Source organism: Asterias amurensis, chromosome 20 (assembly GCF_032118995.1).
Source record: "Asterias amurensis chromosome 20, ASM3211899v1".
Classification (NCBI taxonomy): Eukaryota; Metazoa; Echinodermata; class Asteroidea; order Forcipulatida; family Asteriidae; genus Asterias; species Asterias amurensis.
The window spans coordinates 11,402,008-11,415,668 of record NC_092667.1 but is presented as its reverse complement, the minus strand read 5'-3'; the positions used below and the strand labels follow the sequence as shown (position 1 = coordinate 11,415,668).

At 37.9% G+C, this 13,661-nt stretch overlaps 1 protein-coding gene across 1 annotated transcript; it reads right to left on the bottom strand.

Annotated features, from left to right (window-relative positions):
• Positions 1-1,190: 1,190 nt before the first annotated feature.
• LOC139952713 (interleukin-17D-like) lies at positions 1,191-2,725 on the bottom strand. The gene is made up of 2 exons (XM_071951916.1): positions 2,717-2,725; positions 1,191-1,700 (listed from the first exon to the last, which is right to left on the bottom strand). Exons 1-2 carry the CDS (start codon positions 2,723-2,725, stop codon positions 1,191-1,193), a joined length of 519 nt encoding a protein of 172 aa, XP_071808017.1.
• Positions 2,726-13,661: the final 10,936 nt, after the last annotated feature.

Here is a 13,661-nt window from a genome sequence, read left to right as displayed (position 1 = left end):
CAATTACGTAGGCGAATGCCCACCTATACTAATTAGTGTAAAATAAGAAAAAGGAAGTGTGTTGAATCGGTTTTCAACTAGTGGTTTAAACCCGCCGAGGCCTAGTTCGACTTCGTCTCAGTAAAATTATCAAGAACCAGGCCTCGTTGGGATTAAACCACTAGTTGAAAACCTCTTCACCACACATTGATTCCCTTATTTAATAAAGAAATGTAACCGAATATAATTAGCACTATAAAGTAAAATTAAATCTATTAATTTAGGTTCCCACAGGGAACATTGTCTGCCACATAGTGGAGTACGTTATTTCTGCTTCATTATAAATGAATTGGTTTCTATTCTTGGTTGAAAATACACATTATTCCGACCAACCTCCTTCCAAACTTCAGCCGCCGAATTGAAATTTACTTGAAGAAAATATTTCCATAAAAATAAATAAAACTACATAATAAATTACCGATCAACTTCCTTCCAAATTTTAGCTGCTGGTTTGAAAATTACTTTGACGAAAGTGTTTAAGTTTTATTGAGAAAACTAGATAATGCTTTAAAGGCAGTGGACACTTTTGGTAATTGTCTAAACATATGCATAAAGTAACAAACCTGTGAAAATTTGAGCTCAATCGGACGTCGAAGTTGCAAGATAATAATGAAAGAAAAAACACCCTTGTCACACGAAGTTGTGTACGTTTAGATGGTTGATTTCGAGACCTCAAGTTCTAAATATGAGGTCTTGAAATCAAATTCGTGGAAACTTACATCTTTCTCGAAAACTACGTCACTTCAGAGGGAGCTGTTTCTCACAATGTTTTATACTATCAACCTCTCCCCATTACTCGTAATCAAGAAAGGTTTTATGATGATAATTATTTTGAGTAATTACCAATAGTGTCCACTGCCTTTAAAACATTAGGAAGTTACACTTAATGGTTGTTATATCCGTAATCAGTTTTTAGTTTCCAGGCTTCCCATCATAAAACCAATCAAAAAATTCTACAATCCCTCTTTACACATATATCATTAAAGTACTATTGGCTAGAATCAGATTAACACTACACATTATCAATAATCGATTATTTCAGACATATGACGCTCCGGCCATCTTCTTTTCTTACATTATATTAGATGCAATAAAAACGAGGCCAGAAGGGAGGTTATAGTCTGGTCCATTTTCCTCACTCTGTGCTTGGTCTACCCGATGATATCAGGAGCACGATTGCTTTGGAAGACAGGTCTCATGCACGCACACCCCACAGTGACGCTCTCATACTCTTGGTGGTAGTTGGACACGCCATTGACACATTCGCCACGTCTAAGAACCGGTAACTGGTACTTGATTGCCGTGCAGCTCAGATCCGGCCGGGGTTCGGACGTGGTCTGGTCCAGGCAGGAGTCGCAGGAGCAAGCGGCCTGGGTGATGACCGCCGGAACTCTATCGGCGTCGTACTGACTGACGTAGCTCCACGGGCAGACGGAGGACCGACTCAAAGGCCAGTCGTCCCCCACTGATGTACCGCTCGGGCAGGTCGAGTTGGTCTCCTCGGTGTTTGGGGATGGAGGGTTGTGGAAGAGATACTCGTCATCGAGTTTTGTCTGCAGCTCGGAGAGGGACGGGTTGGCACAAGATGGCGGGTCAGTGATGACTGGATTGGCCAGCGTGGAACTTATCACCACGGCAACGAAGATGAGGAGATTTGTCAACTGTGAAAGTGAAAAAAAATGTTTGAATGATAACCCTGTCCCCAAAACTCTTGTCAAATAGGAAAAGCACATAAAAGCATTAACAAGACAAAACCATATCATCGTGAAATTCAGATTGTACAAAAATGGAGGGAAAAGAAAACGCTTCGATTAGTATTATGAACTTAATATGATGATCACCCTAGCTTTCAGACTAATTTTTTTTGGTCAAAGGTGTATTTCAACATTATGCACAAAAAAACAAATCTGTGAAATGTTGTTGGTCGTCGAAGATGCGAGATAATATTGGAAGAAAAAACACCCTTGTCTCACGAAGTTGTGTGCTTTTAGATGCTTGATTTCGGGACCCAAAAATCTAATTCTTAGGTCTCGAAATCATATTCAAATATTTTAGTGGAAAATAACTTTTCTCTCGAAAATTACATTACTTCAGAGGGAGCTGTTTCTCACAATGTTTTTTTTTTTTACCATCAACAGCTCTCCACTGCTCGTTACCAAGTACGTTTTTATGCTAACAACTATTTTAGGTAATTACCAATAGTGTCCAGCGCCTTTAACCAATTCCGTAACAGTATTTAACACTTTGACCAATACACTGATTCAGCTCCGGCCTAACGCTTCGGCTTAGGTTTAACAATCCCACGAAAGAGATTAACACATGGTACCCACAAGTTTACTATTCAATTACAGTTCTTCCTTTTTTGTTTTCTCTTCACTTTAATGATAAGCTAGGTTTTTTCTGAGAATTATAATTATAAAAATTGGGGGAAAAAAGAGAAAAAAATCATTTCAAATGAAAAGTGAATAAGCGAATTACCCTCAACTTAAAATCACTTCCATCTCAGAAGTAAACATTATTTTGGCATTTGTTTGACTTGAAAAAAAAACTAAGGTCGTGGATCCCAATCCCACCCGAGTAACATGCCTGTAATTTTGTTTTACGGGACTCGGTTAAGTACTGACTATACAGTGCTTGCACATCAAACCGAAATGAAAAAAAAAAAAAAAATACTTACAGAATTCATGATGATTGAAACACTTTTTCAGACTTGGGCTCTCAAAATGATGACTACTAAGAAACTTCTTGGTGGTCGTAGACTAATTCTGGTTGCTCGAAGATTGTCAACTGATGATTATGCCGGTATTTAGCCAAATACCTAAACTTTATACCATTTCAAAATGTAAAATTTTTCAATTTGTTCTTTGGTGAGACAAAGAAACGGACCTTAGGTTACTATTACCGAAATATTAAAAAAACAAAAAACAAAGCCACCCAGAAAAAAAAAAAATAATAATCAATTTGGGACCGCCTCGGGGGATATTCCCGGGGACTCGCTTGAATAAATACAATAATAACCGAGTCATAAATCCTTGTGTAAAAATGAATTTGTATTACATCACTGGTGCAAATGGGATCATGAAACCATCGTCACCCACCGCAGTTGTTTTGTTTTCCTTGATGAAGAAACGTAACAAGTAACCTTGGCTTTAATTAGGAACTCGTCTGTAAACATCAAATGCAATGTCGTCATGTTGTGTAGCTGGTTCCTTGAATTGAAGACCAAACCTGTGACAGGTACCTCTATTGGTAGCGGACGTACAACCTGTCAAGTTGGTTTATAATTTTTCTCTCTTTGTAATTTTTTTTTAATTTCTTTTGTATAGCCACTAATTAGCCGCATGGTTTATCTCAAATCAGGACTTCAAATAATTACGTAATCCAACATGAATTTGTAGCATGTCTGTTTCCGCATTGGACGCATCCTTCTGCATCGATCACCCTCTAAAAAGAAAAGAAACAAAAACGAGTGACTTAACAATTAATGAGAAGAATTTCCTAGTAAGTGTCACAGGATTGCAGGGCGCAATATTGGGAATCACTGCGAGGAATATGATAATTATAGGTAATTTTTTTTTTTTGGGGGGGGGGGGGTGGGGGGGGGGTCAATTATAGAGAGGCATCTATGATATCACAAGGCTAGAATATCAACCCTTGGTTCTCAAATTTAGACTGTGCACGCCAATAAAAAGAAGAAGAAAAAGAAGAAGCGAAAAAGAAGAAGGAAAAAATGGGATGTTGCAGAATTTATTTTTCTGAGAGGGCACCTTTGACCAATTAAAACTATAGTTTTTCGTGAACAATCCCCTTTTAGTGCTTTTTTGAATAAGATAATATGAACTTTGCCAAGTTGTCAGGGCTATAAAAAAAGACGGCTTATCCGAGTTGTCAATACAAATGCTGCGTCCGAATTGACTGCGTTGCCTAGCTGTCAATGCTTATGCTGCGTCCGAATTTAGGGCTTTGGCAAGCTATGCTGAAGCAAGTCCGAATCGACATTGTCCCCAAGCTACCAAAGATCGCGTCCGAATTGGCGACGTCCCCAAGCTGCCGAAGCTAAGATCGCGTCGGAATTGACGGCGTCGCCAAGCTGCCAAAGCTAAGATCGCGTCCGAATTGACGGCGTCTCCAAGCTGCCAACACTACGACTGCGTCCGAATTGACGGTGTCCCCAAGCTGCAAAAGCTAAGATCGCGTCCGAATTGACGGCGTCGCCAAGCTGCCGAAGCTAAGACTGCGTTGGATTTGACGGCGTCACCAAGCTGCCGAAGCTAAGACTGCGTTGGATTTGACGGCGTCACCAAGCTGACAAACCTACGACTGCGTCCGAACTGACGGCGTCACCAAGCTGCCAAAGCTAAGACTGCGTCCGAATTGACGGCGTCACGAAGCTGTTAAAGCTAAGACCGCGTCGGAATTGACGGCGTCGCCAAACTGCCAAAGCTAGGACTGCGTTCGAATTGACGGCTTAAATCAGTCTTAAGACAGCGTCATTATTTCCCGCTTTACCATTCCTTAAATGCTAAGGCAGATCCACAATTATTCGATGTCATTTTGTTTTTTAAATTCATCACTGTAGGGCCTATTCGTTCTTTTTTGTCCGTTTTGTCAATAAAAAATGTATTACCAAAAGGAACTTTCCAATATTTCTGTTTTGTGAGGTCTCGTTCTAAACTCATGGATATTCATCAAGCTGTGACGTCAATCTTAACCAGCTTTGCACGAAGCTGACAGCCCCAATGTAGTAAAAATAGCAACTTTTCCAGGAACAGTGTATTCACAATGCTTCCGGATCGGCCATGGTTAACCATGCCGACGAAAAAAGTCTGAGCTCTTAACAAAAGAAGAAAAAAAATCAATAGAGATCGCTTATAGATTGATAGAAAGCGTGTCTCTTTGTGTAAAACTATTAGTTTGCAAACTAATCAGGTCACAATTTCATGGTTCTGCTTACCGCCAAATTCTGCGCTTACGATCACGATTCTCCGCTTACGTGTAAGCACCGAATTTCTGCGATATAGCCTTGTAAGCGTAGAATGCCTAGTAACGTGGAGTACGCACGCGCAAAAGCCAAAATTCGCCAATAACCCGTGAAATACGCTTGCCGTAAGCACAGATTCCCTGCTTCCGTAAGCGCCGATTCTGTGCTTATACGGTAAGCAGAGCCATGAAATTGGGTCAAGATCGCATCTTAAATAGACTTGTTATCAGTGTTTTATATAAAAGGGAAGGTTGACGTTTGGTTATATCAATGTTAACACTAATGGTAACAAAAATTTCGGTAAGAAACTTAGAGCAGATTTCGATAGTATAAAGCATTTTGAGGGAGGTTTCACCTGGAAGTAATGTGACTACAGTGAACGATTTCCCTCGTATAGCAGAGCAAAATGCTTTGCAAAATGTGTCAGTTGTTACTCACAAATCATCATTTGCTACTCAGTATTACCATCCAGTGTGCACCTAATTTGTTTAGTCAAAATATTTTGCTATGCAAAAGTTCTGGATGAAATCGTTCCCTGTACTAGGTTTAAAAGATATACGATTTTGTTCTCCAAAATTTGAATTTGAGAAGTGTTCCGACAGAAACAATTCGCAGATTTTGTTTTCCTATTAGGGATTATTCTTCCTGCGTGGACATTATTCGCTCCGGATTTCCGGCGATGTCTTAAAAACGCGGCCTTTGAAATTATATTTTCACATGTTAGTTTGTTGTATACAACATTTAAAGGTGTAAGACGCAAGCATAATTAAATTTATTAAAATTAAAGGGTCTGCGTACCTTTTCCTAACACAAAACACAATGTCCACAGATTTGCATTAAACTTACACGGTTTGAAGATTATGATAGTAGAAAGCTTCCTTTGAAATTTTACTTACTGAGGTGCTGTAGTTTTTACGAAATGAGTAAAACAAAAAAATTTTGTCTCAGTTTTAGCATGTAAAAAACTATTAACCAGTTATGCTATGGTTTTGGTATAATATCATAACTGGTTAATGGGATTTCTCATGAGACGAAAATTATTTTGTGACTTGTTTGATTCATTTCTCAAAAACTACACAACCTCAGCTAGTAATATTTGAAGGGAAGCTTTCCACTATCATTATCTTCAAACCCTATAAGTTTAATGTTAATCTGTGGACATTTTAAAAAAGTACCGAGTCCTTTAAACTGAATAAAATTAAATAAAGAAAAGGGGTAATATTTCAAATGTTATTTATTGTCACGTATAGTAACAATTATTGCACAACCAATTAACATAATTCTGCTGTTAAAAAAATCTAAATAATAAAACAAGCTGAAGATAAATAATTTAAATTAGATGGGGAAATCCCCCGAAATCATGAGATTATCTTTACACTCACGAACTCTTTTCTCTTTGGGTCTTTTAAATTTAACAATGTAACGTATAGAGCTATTCAAAACCATTATCATTTTGCATTATAGGCCTATATATATTTTTAATTGTAAACATCATAACGTAAAAACCCAAGCAATTCCTAATAGTTTATCACGATAATTGAACCGGATGTCTTGTTACAGAGTTTTATAAAATGAAACAATAATTTAATAAATAATGACGGTGTTCATTATTTCAATATAATGAGGTTTTAGTTCCTCGTCGGGAATTGGCAGACCACTTAAGTTCGGACTAAAATCTTGTAAAGTAATTGCGTAAGAATTTGAAAGTATGTCAACCCAAAGATATCCCATACAGGATGTTTGTTTCATTACTTAATTTGCTAGATTTGAATAAAAAAAAAAATATAAAGAAATTATTACATGAGAGAGAACATTACTCGTTAGGTTTTGTTAAGACATGTAGGTCACGTGTGTTGGTCATTGGTCATAACTATTGCGCAATGCAACTTTACTGGGAATCAATTCTAATACACGTCTTGAAACTATTTTTGTTTTCTTTATGTTTCAAACGGTTGCATGTGGGGAAAAAATACTTAGAATACTTCTTTAAACAAGTCACCACAAATTATCTTAAGTATGATGTATATAGATAATGTTTAAAGGAACGTTACTGAATTGGTAAGAAAGAAACATGGTGAAGATCACAGATTTACATACAACTTACATGGTCTAATGATGATAATAGTAAAAAAAACCATGCCTTCAAATATTTCCGTATGAAATTTCAAATTTGATGACAAATAAATAATTTAATTTCGTGTTTTGAGTTTATCGCTCTGTGAGCGTTTTATTCATTTTTGTTTTGCCATTGATGCATTGCAAAAATTGTAATCCGTTTTCTCTCTCGTGACCCAGATGGCCGATCGATCTTAAACTTCTACAGGTTTGTTAGTTTTTGTATGTGGTGGGTTACATGAAGTGCTTACACTGGCAGCAACTGTTTTGCTAGCAAAACCAATTCTGTAATGTTCCTTTAAAACAAAAATTTTTGATGAGAGATGGCCTAATATCACAATGCCGGACGGTCACCTTAAGGCGAGGGCCACTACACTTAACTGATTTGGGCTATCGACCCACTTCACATTCCATAAGGATGTAGGCACTGGTATTGTATGTGCCTGGCTGGAAGCGCATAATGCACCATTCCTACATAACTTGTTACAAATTAAAGGAACATTACAGAATTGGTTATATACATAAACTGACAAACCTGTAGAAGTTTGAGATCGATCGGCCATATGGGTCACGAGAGAATAGTGAAAAACTGATTACAAATTTTGCATTGCATCGATGCCAAAATAAAAATGAATAAAACGCTCACTGAGCGATAAACTCCAAATGCAAAGTTAGATTATTTATTTCTCATTAAATATGACATTTCAGAGAGAAATATTTAAAGGGATGTTTTCTACTATCATCATCATTAGACCGTGTAAGTTTTATGTAAATCTGTGATCTTCACGATTTTTGTTTCTTACCAATTCTGTAACGTTCCTTTAAGTATGGTTGAATGCCTTGCTCAAGGGCACACATTTAATGACCGGGTTCGAACAAACACTCTACCGCTGACAACACCAGAGCTCGATTTCACAAGGCATTAAAATTCACATTAAAGATAAATTGTCAGAACAATACCATTTGTGATTTGAACCGGACATCACACTTTACTTAGCTACTAAGATTGATTTTCAGTTAATTAAGACCAATCTTAGCTCTTTGTGAGATCTTGGGTCTGGTGTAGACCGCTCGTCCGAGACAATCCAAACATTAATGTTAATAATAAGTGTTTTATTTCTCCCATCTTCTCAGACAAAATTGAATGCAATAACAAATTCACGAGGAGCGAGCCATATACACCCTCTGAAGTACATTCTAAACTGTATAAAAACTGTAGCAAACAAATATTTCATGAGAGATTGCCCAATATCACAGGCCAGACACCCAGTTCAAGGGTGCGGGCCACACTTAACTGATTTTGGGCTCTCAACCCAAATCAACTGTCACTTTATGGGCACGCTGCCACCTACCCCTGGGGCTGAAACACGGTTACCCCCTTCATAGTCCGTAAGGGTGCAGTTGTGGGTATCATCAACAAGGAGCCTGCATTACCTGATACAAAGTTTCTGCACAAGTATAAGCCCGGCCGGGTATTGAACCCACACTCTGCTGATGCTGACAGCACCAGAGCTTTGGCACAAACTCCTGGGGCTGAAACAGGATTACCCTCCCCCTCCACCACCCTTTCTCAGTATCCTTAGTGATCTGAACTGTACCCACCTCCCCGCTAGATCATCTCACAGGAGTGTAGAAAGTAAAACCGGACATTTTCTACATTCCGAGCTCACTACTTTTTGTTTCAATATTTCGTCGTCAAAGGAAAGCACAAAATTGTAAGCACGTTGAAAGGAACCGCAAACACATAAAGCATTTTGATTGTCGTTTTAATAACCAACTTAAATAGGACATTTAAAAACTATATCCTTAAACATGTGTTTCATTCGTTAGTTCATCCATATCATGCATGGCTGAAGTTTCAAGTCAGATAGCAATCCAAATCCATTCTTTTATCAACACCACCGCTTTCAAAAGAAGCCGCCCACACGGTGTGGATTGCTTTTGCATGAGGAATATCCGTGTGTAAAGGTACGACTCCCGGCCGCCGAAGTGAAAGCGGGGACTCTCGCTGAAATTTGTTGTTCGACCGGTATTTAAAATTCTCCGAAGGAACAGCAGTTGATGTTATTCATTTGCTGATTATTTCCCAATCGTCTTTCAAAAACTTTTTGTAAATAAATTCCATCTAACAAAAGCAAAAATGTTGAAAATTTGTTTGTCTCAACGATTGGCGAAAAATACTAATAATAGCGAGATGTAAGCTTATCAATTTAAGGAATTGTTGGTATTGGTTTTCATTGGTGGTTTTGTTAATGCCATTTTGTTAATGCCGTGTTCCACGGGTAAAACATTTACAATATAAAAACATGAAAAAAGTACATTCACAAAAAGATACATTTCAAACACTAAAACACTTTAAAAGGTAGGTCTACTCGAGAAGTTTAGAAGTTGAGAAGTTGTGAAAGTATGACAACAATTGAAATAAGTAAAACTAAGTTGGAAAACAGGTTTACACCAAAACGTTGTGAAAAACAAATTAATCAAATGTATATCATTCATCTGATATTTTACAAATGCAAACTGATAAAATCAGGTAATTTGCAAGTAGGCCTATAAACCTTTATCACGCTGTCACCATCTTGGTAATGTTCCCTGTTTCCTACATTATGAATGCTAATATTCATTGCGCAAACATGGCACCAGACTATTATTTCGTCCAGCCTCAGTTTGGTTAGCAATGAGTTGGAATGGAGTAAAATCATGGAGGCCACACTGGGTGCGTTCGTTTAGCTTCCCTGGGTCGACCCCGGTGTGTGTCGTTTTATTTTTCCAGGACGAACATGTGCAGATAATTACCCACGTTCGTCCTATGAAAAAAACCCACCACACACCGGGGTTGGCCCAGGGAAGCTAAACGAACGCACCCACTGTGATAAAGGTCTATTGGGACAACAGTGCCAAGACCAATAGAGTCATAATCTTCACCAATGTGAGCTACCACTGTGGATCTTTATGAGGGATAGCTAAGGGTTACATCTGAGGAGAACATTGTAGCCCCTTTCACACGAGAGCAATTTAGCAAGGGTCTCTTGCTAACTTATAGCATGGTTGTAACATTTTACAAAATGTACCTCGTGTGAAAGGATTTTTTTCTTGCAAGGAAGTTACATTGCTGTCGTTTGAATAGCATTTATTTGTACTCAACGTTTGAAAAGGAAAGAAAAAAAGATTACTTCCTCTTCCTATTGGTTGGCTTTATTGGATGTCTAGCTTAGTGGCAGATTAAATATCTGTATAAGTTTCACAATAAAGGGGATAAAATGGGTTAGATAATAGTCTATTATAAAGTGTTGCCGATCGCCCGTATGTGTATATTGCATCAAGGCCTATTTTCATTGAGCATCTAAAAAAAGCAGACCATAGTGCTTAACCAGTCTTCTGGACACGCTTAGAGAAAGCGTCATAACGACTCACCCCGCGGCAGTGAAGTTAACAACGAAAGCCCTCTCGATCCACTGATTGAAGTGGAAGTAAAAGTCCCAGCCGATTTCCTACCTTCAGCACCTTCAAAACGTCATAGCTGATGGGAGCTCCAATTTGTAAAGCCGCTTTGTTGCAGCGTGGAGGTATAACAAAGCAATCTCCCAGACATGACGTCAGCGGCATTGTCCTTTGACGCGCTCTCTCAACGGTAGAAGTGTTTTTAGTTTTTCAAAACCTTTAGGTTGGGGGGCCTAAATTTTAGTCGATAATTACGAGAAATTCAGAAGTGTTCACATATGCAAATTACATTAAAATGGTGAACAAGTGCATTATCCCAAAAAGTTTAATGACAAAATACACTTCTCGAGCTGTTAAATTAACATATTTTCTTTAAAATCAATGTAGGCCCTTGGGAAAAATTTGAATATCTTTGACTGAGTACAGGACTGGCCTTACAGACACTGGACACCATTGGTAATTTGCAAAGACCAGTCTTTTTACTTGGTGTATCTCAACATATGCACAAAATAACACACCTGTGAAAATTTGAACCAAATTGGTCGTCGGAGTTGCAAGATAATAATGGAAGAAAATACCACCCTTGTCACACGAAGGTGTGTGCTTTCAGATGCTTGATTTCGTTCGGGACCTCAAAATCTAATTCTGGGGTCTCGAAATCAAGTTCGTGGAAAATTACTTCTTTCTTAAAAACTATACTTCAGATGGAGCCGTTTCTCACAATATTTTATACTATCAACAGCTCTCCATTGTTTGTTACTTGGTGTAGGCCATAAGAGACTTTTCAGGCCTTATTGGCCAACTTTCCCCCATTTTTCCTAAAGAGAAAAGAAATGGGATTCAGACTTAAAAAGGAGGAGTATTATACCTGTTTTAGATTTCTGTGTCATGTATAGTATATAAATGTTTACTCTTTTTATGAGCAAGTCTGGGAGGGCACATCTTTTTTGACCAGTTTTTATTTATTTATTTTACTTTTGCTTTTCCCTGGACGGCCTCTGCTTGTTTTTATAATTATAATTGTATTGTCCGAAGAATTAAACGTTTTCCTTTAGATTTTTACCCTTTGTCTACGTTTTGAAAATGAATTAAAACAGTGGAAAGATGAATGCGAGTACAACATTGGTAAGAAAACAAAACTTGATCTCATACGGAGTAGAACAAGATGCTAAAACAGTTTTGGTTGGGTTTCGAAAACAATTTGGAGATGTTTTTTTGGGGGGCAAGTCTTCATTCTTTAAAGGCAGTGGACACTATTGGTAATTACTCAAAATAATTATCAGCATACAACCTTACTTGGTAACGAATATAGGGAGAGGTTGATGGTATAAAACATTGTGATAAACGGCTCCCTCTGAAGTGACGTAGTTTTCGAGAAAGAAGTAATTTTCCACGAATTTGATTTCGAGACCTCAAGTTTAGAATTCGAGGTCTCGAAATCAAGCATCTGAATGCACACACTTTCGTGTGACAAGGTTTTGTTTTGTTTCATAGTTATCTCGCAACTTCGACGACCAATTAAGCTCCAATGTGTACAGGTTTGGTATTTTATGCATATGTTGAGATACACCAAGTCGAAGACTGGTCTTTGACAATTTCCAACAGTGTCCAGTGTCTTTAAAGAAGTATTACAAAGAATTTGTAGGGCTGTCAAGGTTGCAGACATAGTTCATGATTTGCGTGATCAACCGTACACATAAACCACAAACCTGGGAAAAGTTTGGCTTATGCTGTGGTGTGAGTCAGGAGAAAGGGGTGAAAAATCAAAATCAGCTATTTTTCAGGTTTTCAGATATAGATTTCTCAAATATTGGGTGCGTTCATTTTAGCTTCCCTGGGTCGACCCCGGTCTGCCCCGGTACGTTCGAATAGCTTTGACGGGGCTCACCCGGGTCAGCCCTCAGTACCCTGCTTGTGGAGTGGGTCACTTGGGGGTGACCTTGTCAGGGGCTCGCCCGAGTGAGCTCGGCGGGGTCGACACAGGAAGCTTATCCAACGCACCCATAATGACATAATTTAAAAGGGTAATATTTCACATACAAAACTGGTTCTGTAGTTATGAACCTCTGAATAACAATTTACAGTGGTACTTTTCCCCTTATTACCAATCCTGCATTATACCTTTAAAATTAGAAATTGCACAATAACATAAGTAAAGTTTCTGATATCTCTTCCACTCCAATAAAAATGGCTTATAGAACTATTTAAAAATTAGATCAGTGATGCTGCAACACAATCACAACAAAAGAAACTGTGCTCTAAAAAGAAAAACCTAGTTCCTCTTTAAAAAATAACAACTTTGATTGTTCTGTTAATTTGCTGACATCATTAACCTATGCTCGTTTTATCAAAGGCCCGTGGAAAATTTCAAGAAGGAAATCCTTTGATCTTAACCTTTGTTCATTCACCCACTGGTACCCACACACCCCATTAGGAAATCCTTTGATCTTAAATCTTAACCTTTGTTCGTTCACCCACTGGTACCCACTCATCCCATTGAATCCTAAAAGAAACCCAGACTGCAGGGGTTTCCCTTTGAACACCCACTCCTTGACCTGGCAAAAAAAAATAACCGCTCTTTAAATTTCAAAAGCTGGGCCAATTTAAAGGGATAAATCTTGCAATATGATCTGCCGGATTGGATTATACTTAGCTTAATACATCATTTTCTTGTGTACGAATCCGGGAAGGCATGGGGAAAAATATGCAGAAACTTCGTTCTAGAATAATTAATATGAATTCTATAGGAGACCCTTGTGGTGATCTTGTGACCTAAACCCCAAGATTTCAACACACCATCCTGAAAATAAAATGTTAACCACAAATCCCTCCCCCTCTCCCTATATCACGTCTACAGCAATCCTTTATACCAAAAAAATGTAGCGTTCTTCCACCCACCCCCCCAAAAAAAAAAAAAAAAAAAATATATATACATATATATATAAATAACACAATGTAAAAAATATAAAAACAAAATAGAATAATGGATACAATTTGTTTTAAATATATAAAAAATTAAGGGGAAAAAATAGATAAAAATATATATTTAATCTATATAATCTGGATAAAATAGATAAATTAGATT